Source organism: Ascidiella aspersa, chromosome 6, assembly GCF_963924565.1.
Source record: "Ascidiella aspersa chromosome 6, kaAscAspe10.2, whole genome shotgun sequence".
Lineage (NCBI taxonomy): Eukaryota > Metazoa > Chordata > Ascidiacea > Phlebobranchia > Ascidiidae > Ascidiella > Ascidiella aspersa.
The window spans coordinates 520,262-546,215 of NC_139452.1; the positions used below are offsets into that span (position 1 = coordinate 520,262).

General features: G+C 33.6%; 1 protein-coding gene across 1 annotated transcript; it reads right to left on the reverse strand.

Annotated features, from left to right (window-relative positions):
- Nucleotides 1–1,889: 1,889 nt before the first annotated feature.
- On the reverse strand, nt 1,890–24,688 carry LOC146139050 (protein PALS1-like). Its single transcript, XM_083393089.1, has 16 exons — nt 24,607–24,688; nt 18,814–18,868; nt 17,693–18,363; nt 14,536–14,693; nt 14,047–14,159; nt 13,074–13,186; nt 12,756–12,845; nt 12,264–12,341; nt 9,888–10,058; nt 9,166–9,429; nt 8,119–8,324; nt 6,253–6,377; nt 5,587–5,745; nt 4,932–5,134; nt 4,271–4,381; nt 1,890–3,539 (listed from the first exon to the last, which is right to left on the reverse strand). The coding sequence occupies exons 3-16, from the start codon at nt 17,930–17,932 to the stop codon at nt 3,363–3,365; spliced, it is 2,208 nt and encodes a 735-aa protein (XP_083249215.1). The 5' UTR covers nt 17,933–18,363; nt 18,814–18,868; nt 24,607–24,688; the 3' UTR covers nt 1,890–3,362.
- Between the last annotated feature and the right edge of the window lie 1,266 nt (nt 24,689–25,954).

The window sequence follows — 25,954 nt, forward strand, 5'->3', positions numbered from 1 at the left end:
GGTGACGGTTGAGGGGAAACCCCTACTTCTCTTTGTGCAATGTGGAAATGATTCAGTAACGATTTTTCTGGAAGATGATTTTCAAAACTGCTGTTTAAGTAGTGGCGTTTTATTTCGTATTGTACTTGCATGTTTATTATTAAATTGGAAAAATAATAGTAATGGTTCAGAAATGCTAGATAAAGCATTGCGGACTTGTTTTATAAATGGAAATCTATAACAAGATATTATTTCGTTGGAAAGTATATAAGCCCATTTCTTCGTACAGTACTTGACATGGTTAAGAAGAAAAGCTATTAAATTAACCTTAATTTATGCCGGGATAAGACATTTGGTTTACTAAAACTAATTTCAAAAGTAAAAAAACGTTTAGTAATTTGATACAATTGGTAGAGTGTTTTTCTCGAACATAGTTTTGTAAAGGTTAAATTCTTTTGTGAAACTGCTGTAGCCACGTTCATTTTAACAACGTGTCTTTGTTGTTGCACAGTTTTGCCGAACCTTCTAGTACAAAAGTTTAAACTGCTAAAAGAAGTTCCGTTTACACAACCTGCTGTAACTTTAGTCGCATTGTTCGGTCTGCAAGTAAACAAACCAACAGGCAACTGAATTTGAGTAAATTTTAGGCTGAAATCTTAATTAAGATTGTTTTATATACCTCCCTATTTAATATAATATTTGAAACTCCCATTGATATAGATATAGGTTTAAATAAAGTGTTAACTTACTCGTTTTGATCTGACCCCCCTTTTTATTTGAACAACCATAGGTAACGAATAATTTTAGCCTAAACTGATTTGATTTTGAATAAATATCACGCATGTTGACAAACAACGATAAAACCAGCATTCTTTAGTTCTTTTAATATTTTGTCAACCTTAATAAATATTAGCCGGGCAAAACCATTCCACCTAATCTACATTAAATAAACGAAGGCACGATTTTTGGGGAATTTTAAGCTAGACCCACCTGTCACCCGTCGCGAATCAAGGATTTTTGTTTTAGGCTTAGGCTTGAAATCGCGCGGAGCGTCAAAAATTTTGCATTCACATAATGAAAAATGCCCCGCCCTGAATACGCCCTGTTTGTCACATCAAGCTAGATTCGATTTGTCAACTAGCCTTAGTTTTAAATACACATCTTATTTACTATTTTGCTTGCATTTTAACTGTGTCTATCCACTCAAATAAATAGTTCTGTATTTCATTCCAGAGAACAAATGTCAAACGGTAAACATTAGTATTTTATTACAAATAGAAATGAACCTGCAACGATCTAAAGACGGGGTTAGTAAGAAAAAAAAAAAACGAATAAAGACACAAAAAATATTCCAACCTGGCAGTAATTCTCAGGTTGTTAAGATTAGTTAAACTAAGCACCTTTCAAGCAAAATGTACTAAATGAAAATTAATTTATGCAAAATGTGAAAAACATGTTTCAAAGCACAAAATCAAGAATTTGAGTTGCTAAATTTTGCTGTTTACATTTTGATATAATTGTAAATATTTCAACAAAGGATTCAAAAACAAAATAATAAAAAGGAAAAATATATAGACAAAAACAATATACAGATGTTAGCGATTGGTCAATACAAGAAATGTTATGCATAAAATATTTAACGAAAATGTAGAATATTTATTTAGAATATGAACCGCTTGCAAATTAAACATTAAAAGCGAAATACTGTTCTTGGCAACACAGAATGGTCAGAAATAAAATAACTATAAAAATATCAACTTGAAATGTGAATCGCTTTGTTCGATTTTCACAATGAAATAATAAACAACTGCTTTGTTCAAATGTCTGGAAAGTCTTTTTACAGGCAAATGCAGTTTTCACAATGCTTTAAGTTTGTCACAATTGCTCAAAACAAAAAATAGATGTTTTAGGTTCGCATAAAAATGTGCTTATTGTTTGAAAAAAGCGCCTTTTTGACAGAATAAACAACAATATTATGACATACAGCACTTTTTATGTAGTACCTGCAATTCAAATACACGTAATGAAGAAAGGAGCACTGTTAATAGTAAAATATTAGATTAGCACGATTGTAAAGTAATTTTAAGATGATTCGCACAATTTTTATGAAAAATAAGCTTCAGAAAAACAAGTAAAACAAAAAATTGGCGAAACGTCTGTTGTTAAACAGCTGGTCAAACGGACTTCTCAGCATGAGATTTGGCGCCAGCAGATTAACCTACATTCGAGAATACTGGTCAACCGGTTATGACGTAATAATCCTCTTTGTCGGATATTACACTTTCTAGAACGTGAACAATGGAGGAAGTGTCACTAACAGGATTTTGTTTTTAGCACACGTTTCGTGAAATTTTGATTTAATCTTCACCACATTTTGAGTTTAATAGATAAAACTAACTTCTTATCGCGGGGCAATTATGGACAAGTTTGGAAAATAAAATATTTCCGCCTTTTTTATTCTTTTTGCAACAATTAGCCATTAAATATGTGGACGTGAAAAAAAGTGCCAGCTGTGTTAATTCAGACACTTGCGTCGCACATTTTAACTGCCGCACATCTTCACAACATACTGCATCGGTTTTTGTAGCGGACGGTCGTAAAACAACCGAATCGACAGAGAGGCACGGTTGCAAAACACACACAAGGTACGGTATCAAACACACAATAAAAGCTCAACGTTGGAAAAATGCTGCAATAATCAAAGCCAGCCACCGAAGTCTAAATGCTGTATTTAAGCCATAAATAAAATAAGTATATGAACAACATTATAAGACAGCAGTCAATCAAAATAACTGACAGATAAAAATCAAATAACTGACAGGTGTCAATCAAAACAACCTAAATGTGCCAATCAAATAAATGACCGGTTTTAATTAAAGTTAATGGATCCTGTTTTCATACAAAATGAGCACTTGGCACAGAGAATTCTAGCAAAACCTTTCGACTTATTTTAGGTTATGCTTGGTAGCAGCAGTTTAATCTCCATTTACCAGTAATTAAATGAGTTTGTCAATTTTAAACAAAGTGGTCAGTCATAACTTTAACATTATACAACCAATGCGGTTAGCACAGTTCAGTAAATAGGACCAGCTCATGTAGACATGAAATAATATTGATCTTTTCCAACATCTGTGTGTTGTCCGACAACAAATATATGGGAAAGTTTACCGAAACGGTGTAGCTCTGTTTTTCAACTCTGGTTACACATTGTCAAGTTTGGGAATCCACAAGTTCCAACTTAATCCTAGGTAGGATACTAAAGAGCGCCGAAATGTTTTTCCTGGAGTATTCCGTTTGCCGCAAAAGCAACCGCAACCATCAGCGCTCATGTACAAAGCTACCTGTTGGGCCTCAATGGTCATCTCTCAGTTGCTCATTATTGGTCAGTCAAGCCAAGCCGCTGGAACCCACTGTGGTTCATTGTCCAGCTTGTTAATAAGTCGTAGCAGCTCAGCGTATGATCTTCCCAGCTCCAGGTTCCTTATTGTTTCGTCGAAGTAGTGGGCGTAGGTCCGCTCAATCTCGCGAGCGCTTTCGATTATCTTGCGCAACTCGTCCTCCTGAGACAATGGTCATTGTTCGGTTTGAATTGGGGTGAATTAAATGATGCTTTTTGTGGAAATTGTAAACTTTAAATGGTTTTAGGATTCAAAAGGAATGGAAACAAACTGTATCTAATTTTAATGCAGTTTAAGCGGTATTTAAACAGTTAAAAAAACTTTTTTCGATTATTGGAAAACAGAAAGTTACTTTTCATCGGTAGCACAAACTAATTATCACGATTTTTTTTACCTATAAAACATTAAGTAAATACGCAAAAATACGTTGACATGCAAATGATTTCTTTTCAATTTTTCGTCAATTTAAACCAGGGCTGCGGAGTCGGATTCGAGTAAGACCACATGAAACTACCCGAGTCCCGAGTCCGGCATGCGCAGTACCGAATTTTAAAACTGATATTCCCGCCAACTGTAAATTGTAAAGGTGGAATAGCATAAGGTTGAATATTTTCCAACCATGTGTTGTGAGTGAATGAATTATACGACACCCCTATAAGTGGATTGCTGAACATCCACGTTATTTTAGTTGCGTAAATTGGTGAAATACAGGCTGTAGAGTTAGAGTGGGGCTCGGGACTCGGACTCGGGTTATTTCTAACCGACTCCGCAGCCCTGGATTAAACACTTAATGCTGCTTGCTCAATCCAGCAATATTTATTTGTTTTTGACATTTCAGTTGTTTGAAGCATTACATGCAAGACAATGGTGTTTGTTATTCAACAATGGGTTACCTTAAGTTGTTTTCCCTCTTTCGACATGTTCATTCTTAACCTTTCCAAGGGTGGAGGGGCGATGAAGACGACGTAAGGTTTCAAACCAGAAGTGTAGAGTGCCTTCAGCGACTGAACAAAATATAAAACCAGGCTATTTTAAGAACTTTTACCCAACATTGTATGTCGTAATTAAGAAAATGTATCTATTTTAAATCTTTTATAAAATTCGCAAAACAAAACGTTTTTTCAGTAAACTGAAGAACGAAGCAACTCTGATCAAACATTGTATTTCGTATATTTGTAAGTAAGGAAATATAGTAGACTTGGTACCATTTCAATAAAAGTTGATAAAACTACTTCTTACTAAACTGCAGAACTGCTGAAATAAAAGAACATATTCAATTCAGGTTTTTCCAAAAATCGTAAAATTGAAGCTACTAAATTTACATTTAAACATAAAGAACTTTTATCATAATTCAGGAGTAGTTACTAAAATATATTTAGTTTTTCATGCCCTAAAACAGACTAATATAATGAATATAATATAACAGTACACCATTGCAAATATCATTGTCGGTCATAGATAGTACCCCTACTACAGACTAGCAACATTTAAAAGAAAAAACAAAATATATTTAGTTATTTAAAAAAAAAATTAAAAAACAAGTTATTTCCCAACCTCAGCATGTAGATTAAGCACACATATCTTGCCGAGGTCGATTATTTTCCCCACGCAGTCCACAGTTGTCCCGTACAAGGTCTTCTGGTACGATCCATACTCCACGAACTTGTGTTGCTCCACCATAGACTCGAACTCAGTCACCGACACAAAGTGGTAGTCCTGGCCCTCCTGCTCGCCATCTTGCGGCGGACGCGTCGTGTCTGAAACCACCACTAGAGGGTTAGCGAGTAACCACAGCTTTCAAGCCAATTATAAAGCTGTGGTTTTTAAACTGGGGTGTGAGATTTTAAAGCCGCAGTAGTTTGTATGGCGCTGTGATAAATTTAGAGTAGTTTTTTTATTGTATTCAAAATTAACCAAAAACGGTAAAACAAAAGTTTCAGATTGATACTTACGTAATACTAAACAGCCTCTTGCAAAACTTACATTTCTACTAAAATCCACAATATCCCTTTGTACAATTTATATTTTACCTATTTTGACGATATAAGTAACAGGTTGCTAATAAATGTTCTGTTTTGTTGATTTTATGGGAATTAACCGAAGAGCATCATATATTTCTATTGATGTAAATAAATCGATCTTTACACAACGTTGTTAGATAATCTCTATACAAAAGAAAGTAGCTTAACTTTTACTATATTTTACTCACGTGAGATAGGTGAGGCGAACCTCTCCCGGTCATTATCGACCAGCCTCTGCCTGAGCTCGTGTCTCCCCACATTAGGAGGTCCTATCAGCACTATCGGTCGCTTCCTACCCTCGGGCTGGTGGTACAAGGCCATCTCCTCGTAAGTGTGGATCTCATCGTCTGTAAACAACATTACGGGTGTTAGTGGGTTCAGGGGTTAGTTAAGGGGGTTGGTTTGTGGCAATTCGGTTGTTTAAGTGGGTGATTGGAACAATTAGTGAGTCTTGGAAAACGGACGTCTGATACTTCACATTTTATTTCGATACTGATATGTCATATTTGGCAAAATTATCGCGATTCTAACCGAAACCTGATCACGTGATAACTACGATCCAAAAAGGAATAGATAAAACCAAAATTTTAATGGAATATTTTTCAGCTGTGCTAAAAATTTTAGTTACCTACCAGTTTTATCCTATTATTTTTCTGCTAAAATTACTTTTTAATTTAGAATCGACAGTGGTAGTATCGGTACTCGTCCGTTTCTAGGGTGGCATCGTTGCTGTTTAAACGGCAACCGTTTTCAATATTTGACCACAATAATGGTCACTTGATATAGGGTCGGACCTGTGCATTTGTTTAAAAAAATACTAAAAAATATTAGAAATCATTATATATTGATCTGACCTTGGTCGGCGTTGTACAGCTTCTTCGCTTCTTTCGTTTTTTTCTTCTTTTTTCCACAAAATAAACTTTTCTTGCTCTCTGGCGCCTCACTTTCTTTAGTGAGCGAAATGCGAATTGTCTCACGTCTGAAAATATTTACAGATAATTAAAACAACATCATAAATAAACGGCGACGCCGGCGTAATTTTTTCTCTATTTTTAAACAACACAGTAACAACGACGGTTAAGGTGATTTAAAACAAAAGTTTTCAAAATAAAATCCAGGATTGACATTCCTAGATCCTAGTATACACTATAGAGATATACACTTCTGTTAAAAAAATGCTGCGATAAACGCATTTTTTCCACTAAAATAAGGTAATGGCAAGATATCGAAGCACCACAAAATAATATTTTCTTCTCTGGTATTTTCAATGTTTGAAAGAAATATGTTACAGACATCTCTAATTCCTATATATCAGGGGTGGCCAACCAATTAGTTACAAAGAACCGCATTTGTTACTTGGTTAACCGCAAAGAGCCACACCTCACACATGGAAGGAAATGAATAGCGTATCACTACATTTCTTACTCACTACCACAAAGCGATCGCACAGAGCGCGAACAAGTGTCTTTATTTCGTCGAATAGACAAAATTTAAATTTAAAAGGAGACGCGACGCATTGGATGAAAACAAACACATTTCTCGATATAATATTATATATAAATAATCGAACATATGCTTTGCGTTTATTTCGTTTCAAAAGTGTTACTAGAAATGCAATGGCCTTCGGCAAACAGTTGAGTCGAAACCGAATTATATTTTCTTCTCTGGTATTTTCAATGTTTGAATGAAAAACCTTACAGACATCTCTAATTCCTATATACAGATACACATGGGAACTGTTCAGAAGGAATAAGTTCGTGTATTTACCAAAAATATTGTTATATTATACACAATTAATCACTGGTGTTACAACTGCGCTAAAAGTTCGTAGATCCACAACATTAACTAACTAATGTTAGAACTGCTGTGAAGGTGTGGCCCACCATCTCGGCCAACATAAAGTCCTACACATAACGTATGTCAGGCCAAACATATTTATTACAAGCCAGTGTTCCTCAACCATAGGACGCGACTCGAAATTGCGGCACCTACTGACTGGTTATGAGCAAGAATTCTCGAAAAGAGAAAAAGACATGCTCATATTAATTTAATTTAAACTTATTTATGCTGATACCTTATATTTTTTGTTCGCTTACAAAATTTTAGTGAAGGCAGTCAAGTCGCCAGAGCGTCGCTGTTTCACTTACCCATTAGTAATTAGGTCGCCGCGAGAAAGGTTGAGAAACAAATCAATACAAGTGCACTAACTCACTAAAGTTGGAGCTAATGCGACGGTATGCTCCACAGTTATGGACAAATAAACGTCATACGCAAAATGTAATTTATTAAGTCAAATACATCGTTATAAGAGCATTCACTCACTGATGGTTTTTAGATGTCCTGCATTCAACACCATCATATATAGCAAGCAAAGGTTAGAAACCTTAAGTTTAAAGTGCCCCACCGCCGCAGGCTAGTTGTTTTCTTGGCCTTGCTTATACTACAACCCTGATCAGGCTGACCAAGTCCACCGAAAGCCATCGCAGACTCACCGAATCTGTCGATCAATGATGCAAGCAGGACAGGCTAAAAACAACTAGCCTGCAGTGAGGTTCGAACTCACGATCTCCGGTCAAGCCGGGACCGTCGCTCTACCAACTGAGCTATGCAGGCTCAGAAGGGAACGAGTCGAGAAACAACTATACGCCAATGTTTGCTGACTGATTTCGGATTAAGCATTTTCGCAGGCATCTTGTGCAAGTATATTTATTTTTACTTACTGATGTTGGAACTGCTGCGACGGTATGAGTCCAGCAAGTGTGAGGTGAGTATCTGCATCGTCATCCCTGTAAGCTTGCCACCAGTCAGGGTCGTCCACACACATCACCCTCAGCACTTCACCCTTCTGGAAGGATAACCCCAACTCCCTGCATGGAAGGTAGGGGTCGTCCAGCGGTTCGTAGTCGAACAACGCGCGAACGTGCTTCTGCAGATACAAGGTCAATGTGATGGTTAGTTTAATAAAAAAATGATAAAAATATATATTGAAATGGGGGCTTGGCTTAATGAACCAGAAATATAGTTTAGTTTGCTAAGTATAGATCAGCTCTGATCAGAGTTATCTACATTACGAATAAAAAAAATATATTTAATTTTGCAAACAAAAATGTCAAAAAAATATGTTTTTTGTAATAAAAAGGCGTACAACTTGTGCTCCAAGGCACAGGCCGTTTTTTCCGCTCTAAAGGTGTTTTTGACTTTTAAAAAACATGTATCGTTTTGTTGAATCCTAGAATAACTTACAAGACAGGAGAATGGTTAGTTCGCTGTTATTTTACAAAAATACATTAAAATGGTGGGTTTACTGAGAAAAATATCTAAATAAAAATATACAAAAAATCTTCTCTATTCTGTACAAAATCACAATCACAATCCCAAGGTATTTAAAGCACAACTGACAGCAGCAGCCAAACCGGTACAAGCCTGCTCATATTTTATTTTTATTTCCAGTTCATAAGAACTCAAGACTCAATTTAAAGCACAAAAAAATAAAAAAAAAATAAAAAATAATAATATATATTAAATGATTGGTTTGCTGAATGGTTTAGCTGGCGGGAAATTGCACAAAAAGAACAAAAAATATAGGTTTCTCTGTTTTAATTAGAAAAATATACAAGAAAACATATAAAAAATCGGTTTAATTTTGCAAACGAAGAAAATCTGTCCCGAAAATTGGTTTGTTCGAAAATAAAATCTTTGGATTTTAACAGTAAAATGCGAATAACAACAATCCCTTCAATCCTAAGGTATTTAAAGCAACAACCAACCACAGCAGCGAGATCTTTTGCATCAGGGATATTCCCGTTCACCCCTGCCCCCTTAACTGGGGCCGCCAGCACGAACACCAGGGTCCCGTTCATCGAACCGATGACGTCACCAACTTCGTTGACGTCAAGACCCCGCATTGACCTCCCGTTGACCTCTATGACCTCATCACCCTCGTGTAGGAGGAGGCTTGTGGAAGCGAGACCCCCGCTGATGATGCGACTGATCGTCACTGTTCCGTCCTCCTCGCTACGAACTGTGGCTCCCTGGGTCAAGTGAAAGTACATATTTGACCTCTAAAGTCGATATTTGACTTCTTAAACTCGGTATTTGACTTCTTAAAGTCGATATTTGACCTATAAAGTCGAAATTTGGCCTCTAGTAGAATTAATATTTGACGTCTTAAGTCGATATTCGAACTCTATTAGTTGATATTTGACCTTCAGTAGTTTCTCCCATATATACAAGTTTTGTCCAAATTGTGATTTCTGATCTATTCCACTACACCCTAAACATTAACAGCCTCCGAAAATAATTGGTTAAATCACCTGCGTAATCCACAAACTACTCACAATTTGATCTCCAAAGCCGACATTTAAGCCTTATAAGTCGAAATTTGTAAAGTGTATATTTAACCTTTGGCTGTCAATATTTGACATCAATACTCTATAGTCAATATTCAAGTTCTAAAATACAGATCATTTTCTTGGTACAAACTACTCACAAGAGCGTCTGATGTCTTTTCGATCCTGACGATGCGGACTTTCTTGTCGGTGTACTGGGATATCCTCCTCAGTATCTCCTCATCTTCCTCGAGGTGGATGTTAACGTCATCTTCATCATCTTCAGGAGGTCCGCTGATCTCCGCACAACTGTCGTGAGCCGATTGCAAGCCCTGGGATAATAAAAAAATTTAAGTTTTTTTACAGACTACAGTGGATGGAGACGATGTGTCAGTAATATCATTTTCAAGTCAGGAGCCTGTGATTTTGTCCCCATTTTTCAACCCTAGCCCAGGTCTCTCTGTTTTTCTGTAAACCTTTTTAGTTTTTACATTAATTAGTAAAAGGTAAATAAAACACATGTGTTCAACTGTGATCTAGCCCTTCTGAAGCTGGTTTTTGACCAACGATTATGGCTTATGTATTATTATTAGTCCACCGAAAGCCATTGCAGACTCACCAAATCTGTGGATCAATGATGCAAGCAGAGCAGGATGGAAAAACAACTAGACTGCAGTGAGGTTCGAACTCACGACCTATTTTTTACATGACTGTGTATGTCAATTGTCAATATATCTGCACTGTTTGTGTTTACTTGTAGACTGTCTATTTATCGTGCCCTGTTTTTTGGCAGAAGTTTTGGAGAAATGGATGAAAAATTAAAGGAATCAAAGAAATTAAACAAGAGAAGGTATAAATTTTACAAATTTTTTTATGAAAGCCAATCAATTCAGGGTTTTTCAAGTTTTTTTAAAATAATTGCAAAAATGTAGTTCTCTACTAGGAAATAACTTAATATTTGTTCAATTTACTTGCACATAATAAATAAAAGTTGTATGGAAGAAAAAAGCAAACACCATAAATCACATCTTTATAAAAAAAAAGAAAAACAACTTCAACAAATATTTCAAAAACTTTAAAAATATAAAATATTGCATTGACCAAATTAAATGGGTGGGATTATCTTGTTGAAAGTGAAAGTTATCTTACACTCTCATCAATGCTTTTATCAGTATCCAACCTAAAATATCACTTTCATTTATAAGGGTTAGTATTGATCCAGGCAGTGTTATTTCGAAGGTGTTTTGGGGGACCTAAACGGTCCCCCAAATTTCTCCAGCGGTTTCCCAAATTTTGGACTTGCGACTTTTTGGTATTCAATTGAAACACTTGCGGTCTCTTAAAACTACTTAGCGGTCACCCAAACCAAACCTTAAAAAAAATGGATTCAGGTATTATTAAATTGTTGCAAAAAAAAAAACAATGTCAAAAAACATATCGCTAATAAGGAATAGTGAAAGTAATGTATTTCCAAAATCAAAATATATTTATCTTAATCAACAAAAAACAATACCATGGATGGTCTTACACAAAAAAAACAAAAAACAAAGCAAATATGTTTGATTTACTAGTTTGGGAGTTAATATACTGATGTTTATTAAGTGGCGTGCTAATTTAAAAACCGCAGGTCAAACTATTTCACAGCTTATGAATTATGCAGCTTATAATATTATAATGCAAGATGCTGTTATGCTGTGGATTAAGTTTATAAACAATTGTGCTGCACTTATGTATGCTTATTTTAGTAGTTTGTATGCGTTGTAATGAAACATGGATCTCCTATTTATGTGCGATTAACAATAACGGAATTTTATGAAATGTCAGTTTATTACTCACACCAGAAGGCATTATAATGAATAATATTGTGTTCACGTATATTACTTTTGGCTAAGTAATTAGGTTTATGTAGATTATATTTATAAACGACTTTGTGCTACACTACAAGCAAATGAGAGATACCCATTGCAACATTTTAATGCATTGTAATGATAGAAAACAAAGTCTTGTATTTTTTGGTTAAAATGGCACTGTACAACTCCAATAAGATCAGAATATTTTTAATGATTAATACGTTTCTAAATAATGTATATGTCTAGTCTAGTGAAGTTATTTCTTTTTGATGAAACATATTTGTTGCAGTTGGGATAATGTTTAACAGTGAAAGTATATGGGAATGAAGTTATCACATACTTGTAAGTAAATGTAAAGCCATTAAACACAAACTCTGGGATCTAATACCTTATCCAATGTACCATTAGCATTTAAGTAAGTAAAGACAGACTTGAGTTTTAGAAAATGACTTTTTATGTAAAATAATGTACCTATATTAACTTCCGTTATTATATTTATATAAAATGAATACCCAAGGTTGTACAATTGCATGCATACATATTATTTATATAATGATATACCCATTTATAAATATTCTTCAGTCTTAGGACTGCCCCCTTGAATATCGTTAAATCAATATGGAAAAAAAAGTAAAAATTAATTTTTGCTTATGAAGATAAACATGGTGAAATGCTTGCAATGATTACCTTCATGATTGGAGAACACAGGATCTTTATAAGGTTTGTAGCTTGAGGTAGTTCGCTGTATTGCAAATCATCACAAACCTGAAACAAAATATCTTGAACGTTTGCTTGAGGGACAAAGTGACATGTGGCATCTGGACTATACGTAGGTTTTTTTAATAAAGCTTATATATGGAAATAACTTAAATTAATTGACAATATAATGCAAGTAACATTTATTTAACCCATATTGTATCTTTTTGCATAATAACTTTGCATTAAACTAAACGCCCTAAACAAAACTACATGTTTAATAATTCTGCCATGAAAATGAAAACAAATGACAAATCAACAAGTTCAAATATTTTATTGCTTGTAAGAAAAATATATTATAATAGTAAAATTTCTGACAACATTTAGCAACCTTATAATCAGTAGGAGTGGAACATTGGCTGAGATTGTCCGTAGAGCGATATATCAGTGTGTGCTACTTTTTATATTTATACATTTATCTACCTCTGTGGTCATTTCTTGCAGCTCGTTTGTGATTGGTTTGGGATGGCCGGCAGCATTACTGGAAAGGGTTTTGTGCAAATCGAACGCCTCCTGCATTAAAACAACATTCTATGTGAGATAAATAATTGAATATAAAACACCGAGCAAAAGTGACTGGTAAGAACTTTTATTAGCATGATCAATTTGGAACTTCAACAATTCATAGAATTCACCAAAGTAAATATGCCCAATAATTTGCTTCGAAAAGAATAGTTTTCCTTATGTTTAGATAGAAGGACACGTGGGCCTTAAATGAATTAAAAACCACATATTTCCAACCTGAAATGTGTCTTGTTGAACGAGTTGTTTTAGGAAGGAGAGGTCGTCTAAAAGTGACGGATCGTCAACCTTCATACTGATGTTGTTCAAAGATGCAAACATCGCCTCCAAACCTGTAACGCAATAAAGTGGTTATTTGTGTGCACGTTTATGTCAATGGTTTTTTTTAATATATATAAAAAAAAATATTTGCTTTTAACAGTTTTTAAAATATAACATTAAACAATTTAAAGGATTAATGAGATTCAATTATTTAGTTTCTTCCTGATATTAGTATGAATTTAATAAATAAATTTAATTGTTAAAATTCAGAAATTACCATTAAAGCAGGGTTCTTAAACTTTGGCCTCCTTATGAAAGTTTAGAAGGGCCGAGATAATATGTTTATAAACAGCTGGTTTTTTACTGATTTGAATCTTAGACTAATACTTATCGACCAGGATTACTTTTATTTTCTTGTTTAAAAAATTGATGAGTTCTGCCACAATTTCATGAAAACAAAGCGATATGTCAGGTGGAAAGATTGACAAGCACCTTTTAAAGTAAAATTTTAATTTAAAATGTATGAACATCCGCTGATATCACTTTTGAATGCTTCAACTTTAATTTTTTTTTATTCAATATCTTTCTGATACTAGCATGAATTTTATAAACAAAGCTTAAAAAGTGAGGAAAATACTGTTAAAAATTCAGAAAATACCATTAAAGCATTTGTTCACAAACTGGGGTCAATGAACCCTTGAAGGGTAATAAAGAAGTTTTTAAGGGTCAGTATGACATCTTTAATATACATCAGTAAACAGCTGTGAACAACATTTAGTTTATACAGTCACTTATTTCACTATAAGAGTAATTATTGAAGCGTGTTTATTTTTAGGTTTCTGTGTCCCAACCTTTATGGAGTCAGTTATAATTTCTAGAAAGTAAAATGGTCCGGTAAAAAGAAAGTTTATCGAGCAGGAAATGTACCCACCGATATCACTGTGTGACGCCCCTGCATCGATGTAGCTGTCCCTGATGTAACCCTCGTTCTCAAACCCCTTCAGATTCGCTCGATTTGCTTCATCAGCTCCCTTCCCCTTCAAACTACAACAAATTAAATATTCAAAAATCTTGTTTTTCAATTAGAACTGATTAGCCCTTTTTATTTTGGACAACCAACCAAACCATAATTATTATGGGAATGCTATTTTAAATAGATTTATTAACACTTTTGACTTTGATAAATTCTTGCTAAAAGGGAAACAACCAAAACAAAAAAGGTTATATTTTATAAAAACAAACCAATTTTTTAAATACAAAACTGATTTTTTAACCTTGGCCCTATATATGTAAAACAGTTTTAATACAAAATTTTAAAACAAAATTAATTAAGTTTATTAAACAAAATATGTCATCAATGAACCAAAAATGCCAACCATTAACTAAACAAAATTGTCAAAATGAATAAAAATGTTTTCACCGATCAATTTTCTCCGCGCCCTCTCCTGCCATCTGCTGGCGGATTCTTGCGTCTCTTTGTTTTTGTTCCTTCTGTCGTCTCGCAGACTCCCTCATGCGGTGGATTCGTTGGAAGTTCATCTCGGGTTGCGGAAGCGTGGAAGCAACTTCAGCTGCAGCCTGAACACAATTAACATAACCATGTCAACTACAACATAACGTCAACAGCTTTAAATGTATTGTGCAGCACAGGAGTCACCAAGCTATGGTCCGTAGGATTAAGATAAAGTACAAATCTTGTTGGATGCAACTCAAAATTAAATTTGATGAAATTTTAAACTTAACGACAATATACTAAAGCATCAGATGCAGCCTGGGCACAACAACAACACTGTAAAACTACAACAGAACAACAACAGCCTTCGCAAGTCACCAAACTATGGCCAGCGGCATATTGTCTTAATAAAGATGCACAGTTAAAAGTCTTTGATGCTATTCCAAACTAAGTTGTTGGATTAGTTTTATGAAAATGTAAACAAAATAACTGCTTTTAAAATAATGTTGGGATTTCTTTGCAAAAGAGGAAACAAATGTTTGGCTAGACAATATCAATAGATCATTAATATAAAAACATTATATCATAATAATAATAATAATAGTTCTTGTCATTATCAGTTTTAAAAATGTATGAATGTGATAAAATATAGTAATCTAATTTACATTGTAAACTAGCTGGGCTTGTAATGATTTAAATTTAAAAAATAGGAAATAAAGAATAACTAGTCTTGTCAGAATTTGAATAATTATAGACAGGAAACATTTAGAGTATAATTATGAAGTTTTAGCATGTTAACCTTATAACTAGTTTAATAATGAAGTATTCAAAAATTAATGACAAAACCAGAAAAATATAATCACAAGGTCATTGATTTTACTAAATATATAATTGTGATGATACATAATAAATATATATTGCACAACAAGGAGATTATGGCTTGCTATGTATGGTTGAAAAGTTTGTTCAACTGGTTGGGTCACCAAGTTTTTACATGGTTAGATTAATTGAAATTGGGTTTGAGCAAGACTGTTTAAATATATATATATGAGACATAAGCCTAACTTCAATTCGGATTTGTTTATCTTATTTGTCTTCTGTATAGTTCTCTTAAAAAAATTAGTTAAAAGTCTAATGTTGCCAAAGCTTTGCTGTTTACCACAATTACCACACACTTGGCATTTTGGTTGCTTTAAGAAAAAAGGTTGATAAGCGCTACACAACCCATCTCTGCAATGTTGCACTGACAAGGTAGCATGTGTGTTACCAAACCAAGCATTATATCCTAACCAACTTATATGTCTCATCCTGAATCAACAACTTTTTAACTATACTAAGTGGGAACTACATAAGATTATTATGTATAATACTGCTTTTCATTCAAAATATTGTAAGAATATTAAAATGGAGGACTGTACAACTATAAAGTGGAGAATAGCATATCAGGATTTAAACCAAGCAATCAAATTTTACTTTTTTGTAAATATTGTAATATGTGAAGATAACTCCCTATACTGAATTTCCAAAAAAATGATGGTAGGTTGCAAAATATAACAAAAGTACTTAAGTTCTATTATAAGAAAAATGTCAATGGTTTCTGCAAATGTTGTATTGTCCACAGATAAATTACATATATAATGGTGACAGTGACCCCATACAATTCAGTGAAGCATCAATTTGTGTTGACAGTAAACATGCCTTTTTCCTGAAATTTTGTTGCTTTTTTATTATAAAAATCTCTTGGTTTGAAATAAAAGAGCAGCCAATATTGCAGCACTTAATTTCTTTCAAAGAATATTTAAACAAACAGTTTTGCTGCCATATTATTAGTTCAACAACCAACAAATTTGTGTGAAGCAAAAGCCTGCAGGGCACTAACAAGCTTGTTGTGATGCAATTTATTGCATTGAATTAGGGCAATTTATCAATACTGGTGCATTTTGCAAGGTGTGTATATTTAATAAGGATACAAGGCATGTTTGTAAGCAATTACTTTACATAGGTTTACAAAAGCACATATTGCTTGATGCTCTCTTGACCACTTGAACAACACAAAAGGCTAATTTCATGTTACAATGACTTTATGGAATGTGGAGAATTTAGAAGTAATGGTTGGACCAAAATGCTGCAGGACGGCATTAAATAATGGACCTTGCTTGTTTTATTATATAAATATATAACATATATATAGCTTTTACCTTGAAAAATGTTTGCCCAAATTTACTTACTGATTTATAAATTTATGTTTTAGATAAAGATATGAAAGCATGTCTAGGACCCAAGGCTGCAAATTTTACACCTTAAATTTTTAAAGAATTTTAGTCTGTTTTTTAAGAATTTTAGTCTGTTTTAGAAACACATGAAGTTTACTGTTACTATATTATATAAAAAATAGCTAATGTGCCAAAAGTCAAACCACAAAATATAGGCAGAGTATTGTGTGCTACAGCTTATCCGCGTAGCTAGTACAACAAACATATTAAAAAAATAAATGCTATATGTTCACTGGTTTGGTTTGTTGGAGGAGTAAACAAATTAGGACAATCTTACAAAACAAATCATGTGATATTGCTTTACAAGGTAAAACCAGTCACGTAACCCTAACTTTGCTAAAACATTACCAACATAAAGCCAACCAAAAGCAAGGAAAATTTACAATCAATCAAACGCCTTGCTCCCATTTGCCAGCCGCAGGTTTTAGATTAAATTTTATTTTAATGCACTGGCAAAAAAAGAGAATGTTAGCAGCCACAATTATATTACATTTCATTTTTTAAACATTGTCTGTCACCAATCTTAGTTTTTGGTAATGCATAATTATGAAATAATAAAGTGGGTTTTATGATGTCTCTTGTGATCGTGGGGGCCAAAAACAATTTCATCGCTGGCCAAAAACAATTTTAGCTGCGAAATATCAAAATAATTGCAACAAGTCCACTAGGCAAATTTTTTAGAAAAGTTTGGGAACCGCAAGTTTCTAAACTAAGTTTTCTCTACGCTTCAGATTCACTAGTGGCATATTTTAGTTCAATAAAATTTTGTTACATTTTCTAAAAAAAAAAAAACAAGTTTACCTAAGGTGTTTCTACTTAATAAGGTCATATTGATCACACACACGACTTACCTCCAAGTCTTTTGCAGTCTTTCCTTTTGTTCCATTAGCCCCTCCTAGTGGTGTAGGGGGTGGAACTTCGAAGGCGCTTCGTGGGGTCGAGGTGCCGCTTCTAGGGGGGTGCGCGGCCACATAAGCTGGAGGGCAATCTATCGCCATTTCCGTGGTTGTTTCGTCGGGGGGTAAAACCGAACCAAGACCCCCATTCATCGAATAATGGTTTTTACCACTTCTGGGCATGGCAACGGCCATTGTGGAAGTTTGATTGTCAGGTTTTTTCAGTCGTTTTTTCGCTACAGGCAAACTTTTATCCGAATAGTTTGTCTTTGCTTGATTTTGTGCTAAAGTTTTTTCCTCAAGCTTTTTAGTTTCTTTTGATTCCCCTTTTTCTAATTTTTCTGCTGTTTTTGTGTTTTGCTCAAAGGTTTTTGCTCCAGACTGTTCAGTTTCACTTTTTTCTGATTTTTCAGGTGTTTTTGTGCTTAGTTTAAAGTTATCCTTGAAGAGTTGCACAAGGTAAAGGTGTTTCGAGGAGTTTAGAACATCTTGAAGGTCGGTTGGCAATCGTTTGCTTGGAATCCTTTTAACGCATCCTTTTTTATCGAGTCTTGCAAGTCTTTGTTCCCCAGAAACTTCTATTGAACAAGCGAGCGCTTTATTTCCATCCAACCAGTTCGAAAAGCCTGTGAATATATCACAAGAATATTAACATGAGCTCAAATTTAAATACAAGCTTAACAATGAAACCATTTTTTGTACGAAATATTTTTTAGAAAGTCTTTCTAGGTGTATTTTAAAACATAAGGCTTTTGCCGACTTTACTACTTCCTTCAGAATGAAAATTGCCTATTTTAAACTGAACATTTTTTTAATTTTATCCTTCAGAATAAAAGAACATTTAGTAACAAAGTTACAGATAGTCAAGTTTAGCATAAAGGTTTAACTTTAGAAATATCTGAAAAATAACTGAAGATAAGTTTCAGTTTGTCACTAAAACAAATTGTTCTCTTTTTTAACAAACTTGAGCAATTCTTCAAAAATAGTTCGCTTAACAGTTTTAAAAAATTCTTTTCAAAATATGCATTAATGCTACTTATAGATAGGTAGCTTATAGAATTTAGAGCTTAACTTACTTAAAGGTGTTTGGCCTCGTTTAACCTTGATGGAAATCTTTTTGGACTTTGTGCACTGAAAATAAAAAGCACATTTTACAACAATGTTCATTTAAATTATGAGGTTAATATTACAAAAAAATAAATAACTTTATAGCTGTGCTATAATGATACCCAATAATTGGTCACAAAAAAGAGATTAGCCTGTCCTTTCAACAAAACATAACTACATCTGCTCTTAGCACAACTAAGCCATCTTAAAGAGTCTGTTAAGTCGCTGTATAGCACAACCCTTGATGTAGTCATGCGTGAGCAAGCAGAGCTATGTGTGTCAACACAGGGAACCAAAATACAAACATACCAAGGGACGTGGCCAGAGCAGAGGCCTGTCTGTGCTGATAAGGCACTGCCTGAAGTATGAGGGCTGGGGGATGTTTACCTTGGTGTGGTGAAATGACTCTAAATTAAGTGAATCACACAAATGATGAACTCTCTGTGTGGAAAGGAGAATGTAACAAACAATTCAGTTAATACACCTCAACACAGTTTTAATGGGGATCTAGTTACAATTGAATAAACACGATACAGAGACAATTATACTTTGGATACTGAACAGGGGCACTTAGGACATCTGTGTGGTTATTTCTGCAAAATATTTTGTATTAAGAACGCAACAATCAAATGTTCAATACATTAAAATATTGATATGAGAAACAATTACCCAAACTTGGAATTAAACCACATTGTTTTGTTGGGAATTAGTTTTATAAACCTTGGTGTGGTGAAATGGTTAAAAAATTAAGTGAATCACACAAATGATGAACTCTGTGTGTGGAAAGAAGAATGGAACAAACAATTGAGCTAATACACCTCAACACAGTTTTAATGGGGATTAAGTTTCAATTGAATAAACCTGATACAGTGGAAATTTGAAATATGATACAAAATGAAAGCACTCTAGAGCTGTTTGTAGTAAATCTGCTGTAAAATATTCTGCTCTGCCAACAATGTTGCAAGATGCGTATGTCTATTTGTAAAACAGTTACCTAAATTTTCATTTATACATTGTTTAGCTGAAATCTATATTGATAAACAGTAGTTAATCCAACATAACAAAAAAAAATGCTTGGTTGCTTTTCACTTCAAGTGGACTGACAACTCTTCAGTAGAATATTTGCAACTCATTTTATATTTAAATAATAACAACACACAGTGAATTATAAAGCACATTAATCTTTTTACAACACTGCCAGACAATTTAAATTCACATCCATAGAATAGTGGACATAGAAATTATGATTATAGTTATACATTTGAAGGCCACCGGTGTATAGAAATTAACCAGCACTAATAACAGGGTAAAAATTTGTGTAGCAATTATCCAGGTGCATATTCAGTGTGCAACAGGTATTTAAGAAAACCTGATTAAGCTATGGCATGCTGGTGGCTTTAAATGCAGCAACTATGAACAAGCAAGAATCACATCTTGTCGAAAATCTAAATTTTTTAACAATATTTCAACCAGGATTGCCAAACTTTTCAAAAAAGTGTAAAACTCCTGATATAAACAAACTTCACACAGTAATATATTTAGTATTTATATACTGTTTTTATTTACTTCCAGCATAAACAATCAAACATATCACTTCACTTTGCTACATGTACAGGCAGTTGTAAAAAGGTTGAGTCACACATTAAGTTAACATCTTATAAAATGACTTGTGACAAAACATATAAAGATTTACTTTAATTCGAAGTCATTGAGTTTGTTTACTTAAGGCGAGAAGATTTATTGTTTATAAACATTTAGTTTGTCATAGAAGTAATTATGACTTGAAAATTTTAGCTCTGTTTTACAATAGCATCTCACTATTATGCTCCGAAAACACTTCTAGGAGGAATATATTTTCAGTTAATTTTTAAGTAACTTGACCATTTCGTAGAATAGTTATGTAGAATGAAAACTGAAAGGGCTTTGATATTCATTCTATGTATATAACTTCAACCTCCAGCCATTTGGTCCAAAATGTGATCATATAATTTAAAAAATTTTGATAGTAACTCCAAATGTTGCTTTACCTTTTCGATATATTGCAAGACCTCAGCGTATGACAGATTCTCAAACGAACACTCGTTTATTTCCTTAATAACATCAATGGAACTGAGATCATCACAAGCATTCAAATGTGGAGAACCTAAACCCGACACCAAAATTATCAAAAGGTTTAAACCTTCACGCTACATTACTGAACATAATGGGCCGTTCACACCAGACTTTATATCAATTGATTGTTAGCCTGGAGCTATCTTATTCAAAAGTCGGTCATTCAACGAAGTGGCTCTATACTACGATTAAAACTGCTTGGTAACCACAACAGATGACAGCTAATTGTTTAGAAATTTAATTAACTTAACAAATCGCCAGTTAAATGCTAATTTAAATTTTGGGATTGCGTAAAAATAATAAAGAAAGGTATTGTTATTACTTTTTTAAGATCAATTTTAGGGTTAACAAAATGTTAAAACATCTTGTTGGTCAACACATTTAGACAAATTATTAGTAAAACAATATAAAAAAACTAATAAAAACTTTAAACTTAAATAACTGAAATGTGCTAAGCCAATGAAGAAATATTATTATTATATTTTTTATGATCAATCTTAGATGACACAACCACACAATTTCTAAAATATTTGAAAACAATGGTAATAAAAAAAATTTAATAAAAAATATCAAAAACCAAACCCACCATATAACTGCATTTTGTTATCGGAGCAGCTAACAATGAGGATGACATAGCCAGCCAAACCTTCCATTACAACACAACAACGAATAAAGCAAGTTTCACGACGCAGGCATTTAACGGGACTCTGGGGCACTAAAAACAACTTGAGCACACTCAACAAGGCAACAGAACAAACTTTGTGCGACGAGTGCACTTTGAACGACCGATAGCTGATCCAAGACTTGTTCAAACAAGTCACTTTCATAAAAACAACACAAACCGCAGCCTCGGTCAAGTACATCGCCTCCCCACAAATCAATTTATAACCGAATGTCATGCCAACCATTTGACTCTGCTTAAGTGATATCATGTGGCTATATTAATATTTCAGAGTTGTAGCAGTAAGTATAAGTCTCAATGTTTTAAGTGACCAGTCTATTATTTTTACCCTTTTTTATTGTTGCATGCAAACATAGTCCCATAAATGCTTATATTTAGCAAAAAATACCAAAATGTAAATATTCAACAAAAAACATAGGTCAAGTGTGCTGCCTTGCGACAAACCAATTTATTACCCAGGTCGATATCACACCAACCATCTATCTATGCTTAATTGATATCCTGTAGCTATATTAATATTCAAGAGTTTTAGCATTAAGTCAAAGTCTGATCAACCTTTTAGGTGACTTTTATATTTAGTTTTAACATTTTTAAATTTTGTATGCAAAAGTATGTTTTGCAATCACAGTCTAAAAAATATTGATATTTAGGGCGAAAAATACCATTTAAATGCAAATAATCACAACAAAAAATATGTCAAGTGTGCTGCCTTCCGACAAATCAATTTATTACCAAGGTCGATCACAAGCCAGCCATTTACCTCTGCTCAAGTGATATCATGTGTTTATAATAATATTTGAGAGTCAAGTGTGGTGTAGCTTTAAGCAAAGTCTGAATCAATGCTTTGAGTGGGCATTGTATTCATAATCTTATTCTTTTTAATTTTTTGCAACAGTTTTTTTTTTTGCAATTACAGTCTGATAAATGCTTATATATATAATATTGAAGTAAGTCAGAAAGCACTAATTAAATGTAAATAATCACAAGATGCACATTGACTTGTGATTCATAAATCATTTTATTTTGATATTTTTTTTTGCAATTAAAGACGAATAATAAATGCTTATATTTAAGCAGAAATAAGGCCAATCAATTGAAAATGTTCACAACACACTTCAAGTACATTGCCTCTCGACTAACATATCAGTTTATTAAATAATCATCCCAAATTTACAATTGTCAACTTTAAGCCATATATCCTGTAGCCATGGTGATATTTAAGAGTTGTAGCATTAGGTAAAAGTCTGAGCTATATTATACTACTTTGACCAGCTGATGTAGCTGGTATTTTTTCTTAATATTTCTAATTTTAAAAATTGACGTTTTGGAAGTGACAGTCCGAATAATGTTTTGACTTAAGGCAAATAAATGCCACTCAAATAAAAAATGATGAAAAACAAAAACCTACGTCAACTACATTGCTTTTGAGAAATCGATTTATTAAGGAGGCAAATATTGTGCCAACCACCATACTTTAAGTGAGATATTGTGTATCAATATCAGTATTGAAGAGTAAATTGAGACACCAAATAAAAGTCGAAGTGTTTACTCAATCAATATTCAAAGTAAATTCACTTTTGATTGATTCTTATAGTCGGTATAATAATCTCATTATTTAACAATTTAAAAATTACCTAACGCACTCACTAGATGATAAATTTACGCCAAATTGTCAAAAACTGAGGAGTTTAATTGTATAAAGGACCTTCAGCAAATTAAAACAACAAGTTTTTCCATGAAACTTGCAGTATCTTAATCGTTTCTCATTCAAGAGTTTAGTGTTTCGGGTGCAGGTGCATATGGGTAGAGACCAGTCATTACATGTAAGTAAGGAGCTGGCTCTTAAGGTAAACACCAATGGCTGCATAAGTCTCTTACATGTTACTTATAGGTATCAGACTCCAAGAAACAGGCCGTTAAAATACCTGTCATTAACTTCTTGAATGCTAGACAAAGTCACTTTTAAAATTGCTTGGTGAGTGTTAACAAATCTCATTACACACAATTACGTAACAAGTTGATTCAAGCTGCTAGCATAATAATTGGCAGACACCTTTACCGAGTTTTCTCAAGCTACAAACTTTACATTACGTAATGCTGCTAACTTTATAAACCTATATATAATTTTTTCAAAGATACAAAACAAGAGAAAGAGCAAAACGCAATAATTCAGGCAAATTTACACCTTTAAAGTCTTATATATATTCCATTAACCACTTGAAAAAGGACAAAAATACTCTACAAATAGGGGCATATTTTGGAAAAGATATTATATCTCAGGTAATGATACCTGTCTCTTTGTAAAATGACAATTATGATTTGTTATGAATATTCAATGAAACATATGCACACACATATGTGTGTTAACAACTGGAGTCTAACCCTTCTGAAGCTGCGTTTTGACCAACGATTACGGCTTACATATCAATAGTACACTGAAAGTCATCGCAGACTCAACGAACCTGTCGATCAATGATGCAAGCAAGGCAGGATAGAAAAACAACTAGCCTGTAGTGAGGTTCGAACTCACAACCTCGGTCAAGCCGGGACCGTCGCTCTACCAACTAGTTGTTTTTCTAGCCTGCTCTGCTTGCATCATTGATCGACTGATTCTGTGAGTCTGCAATGGCTTTCAGTGTTGTTATAAATATGCGACAAATTCAACATAAGAGTAAAGTTAAATGACATTTAAGACAAGCAAACAATTAGCATCCCAAAAGCAATTCCACAGGATTTGAATTAAAATATTTATGCACTTAGGTACAGCTAATTTATTTATTCTTAGACACATCATTGGACATATAGACATTTCCAAAATATATACATTGCAAATATGTGATACATACAATAACGCATAATAATCCCGTACTTAATGAAGCAAAACTAAACATCGTCTATATTTACGCAATCTAACCTGAAGTCTGTTTTCAAGAGTTAACTGCAAAGCCATTTATGTAAAACAACTTACCTGGAACTGATTCCTTGTTCAACAGAATTGTCGTTTACAATTTTAAAAAACACAAATCTGAAAAATAAAGAAATTGTAACTTAAATACCTTATTATTTTGGTAAAATTATCATGATATTAAAACTGTATATATAGTCCAACTTTGATACTATGCCACCCTTTGAAACCGAGAGAAAATGCCATGTTGTGTAGTACGATTATAATTTACTACAGTAAAGGTACAGTACAGTAATGCAGTTCCGAATGGTAAAGTTTGTTTCAGATGCAGAATGAGAGTTTGTAAAAAATAGGCTTGTGACATGACAATGTACTGTAATGCCTTGTTGTGTTGTTTGGGCTTATCTACAGTCATGATAACTTGATCTACAGTCATAATAAAATACATGAACATAGATATACTTTTGCCGTTTGAAAGCCGTTTAATCGCGTCATTTGTAACAAACCTGGCAGGAAAAAGATTGATTATTATTGCTGCTATGAACGGGAGAGTCGATAGAAGTAGATGGAATGGGCAAGGGGTGGCATAGTATCGAAGTTTGACTGTATATGGATGTTGGCAATCTTAGAAAATAAATTATAAAAGTACTGTATTATTTGTTTCTAAATAGCCATGAACTACATTTATTGACTATAGCTTAATTTTGTGCAAAAATTTTGAAGAATTGGACGGTCTTAACAAAATTATTAGGAACAGACCAGTCTGGAAAGTATGGCAGATCTCGCAAGTTCTATAGAGGGTGCATGGCCCAAAAAATTTGTGTTTTTAGGCGCACAAGCGTATTTGGGATGAAGTTCAAATTTATTCGGGGTGCACTTTTGAAAAGTTGAAAAATACTCGCTGGTACACTTGCCATATTTTCCACAGTGGGGAACAGAAGTACTTAACATACAAGCAATGCATTATCCAATAGAAACACTTGCTTCGGGGAGATTAAATGCAAATTTTAATAATAAATAACTTATATACAATACAGCTTCACCATGACATTAAATATATTTCAGTCACATTGACTAATAATAATACAACTGCGTATTTAATTGTCTTTATCATCATAATGTCAATTTAGTCAAACTGTTCAATTTTAAAATACAGCCGCACATATTAAAAGCTGCACACAGATCTGACATCTCTCCTCACAATATTAAAAGTTTCCAATCTGGTATGTTTTCCAAAAAAGACAAATATTTTAAATTGTTTACTTAATTTTTGCTGATTTTTTTTAGCTTGAAAAACACACAGGGTTCACAGTTGAACTTAATAATCTGTTTGCTTTATAAGCGACTCAGCTAATTGAGTCATGTGATGCGAGTGCGACCACAAATATACTTCCCACTTATGATGTCATTT

Excerpts from the sequence above, each read along its gene's own strand:
- LOC146139050 (XM_083393089.1), bottom strand. The coding sequence starts at position 17,932 with ATGGCCGTTGCCATGCCCAGAAGTGGTAAAAACCATTATTCGATGAAT. Across the intron at positions 9,430-9,887 it reads AAAAGACATCAGACGCTCTT|GGAGCCACAGTTCGTAGCGA; the intron begins GTGAGTAGTTTG and ends CACTTGACCCAG. Across the intron at positions 6,378-8,118 it reads TCGCAGCAGTTCCAACATCA|ACGTGAGACAATTCGCATTT; the intron begins GTAAGTAAAAAT and ends AAATATTTTCAG.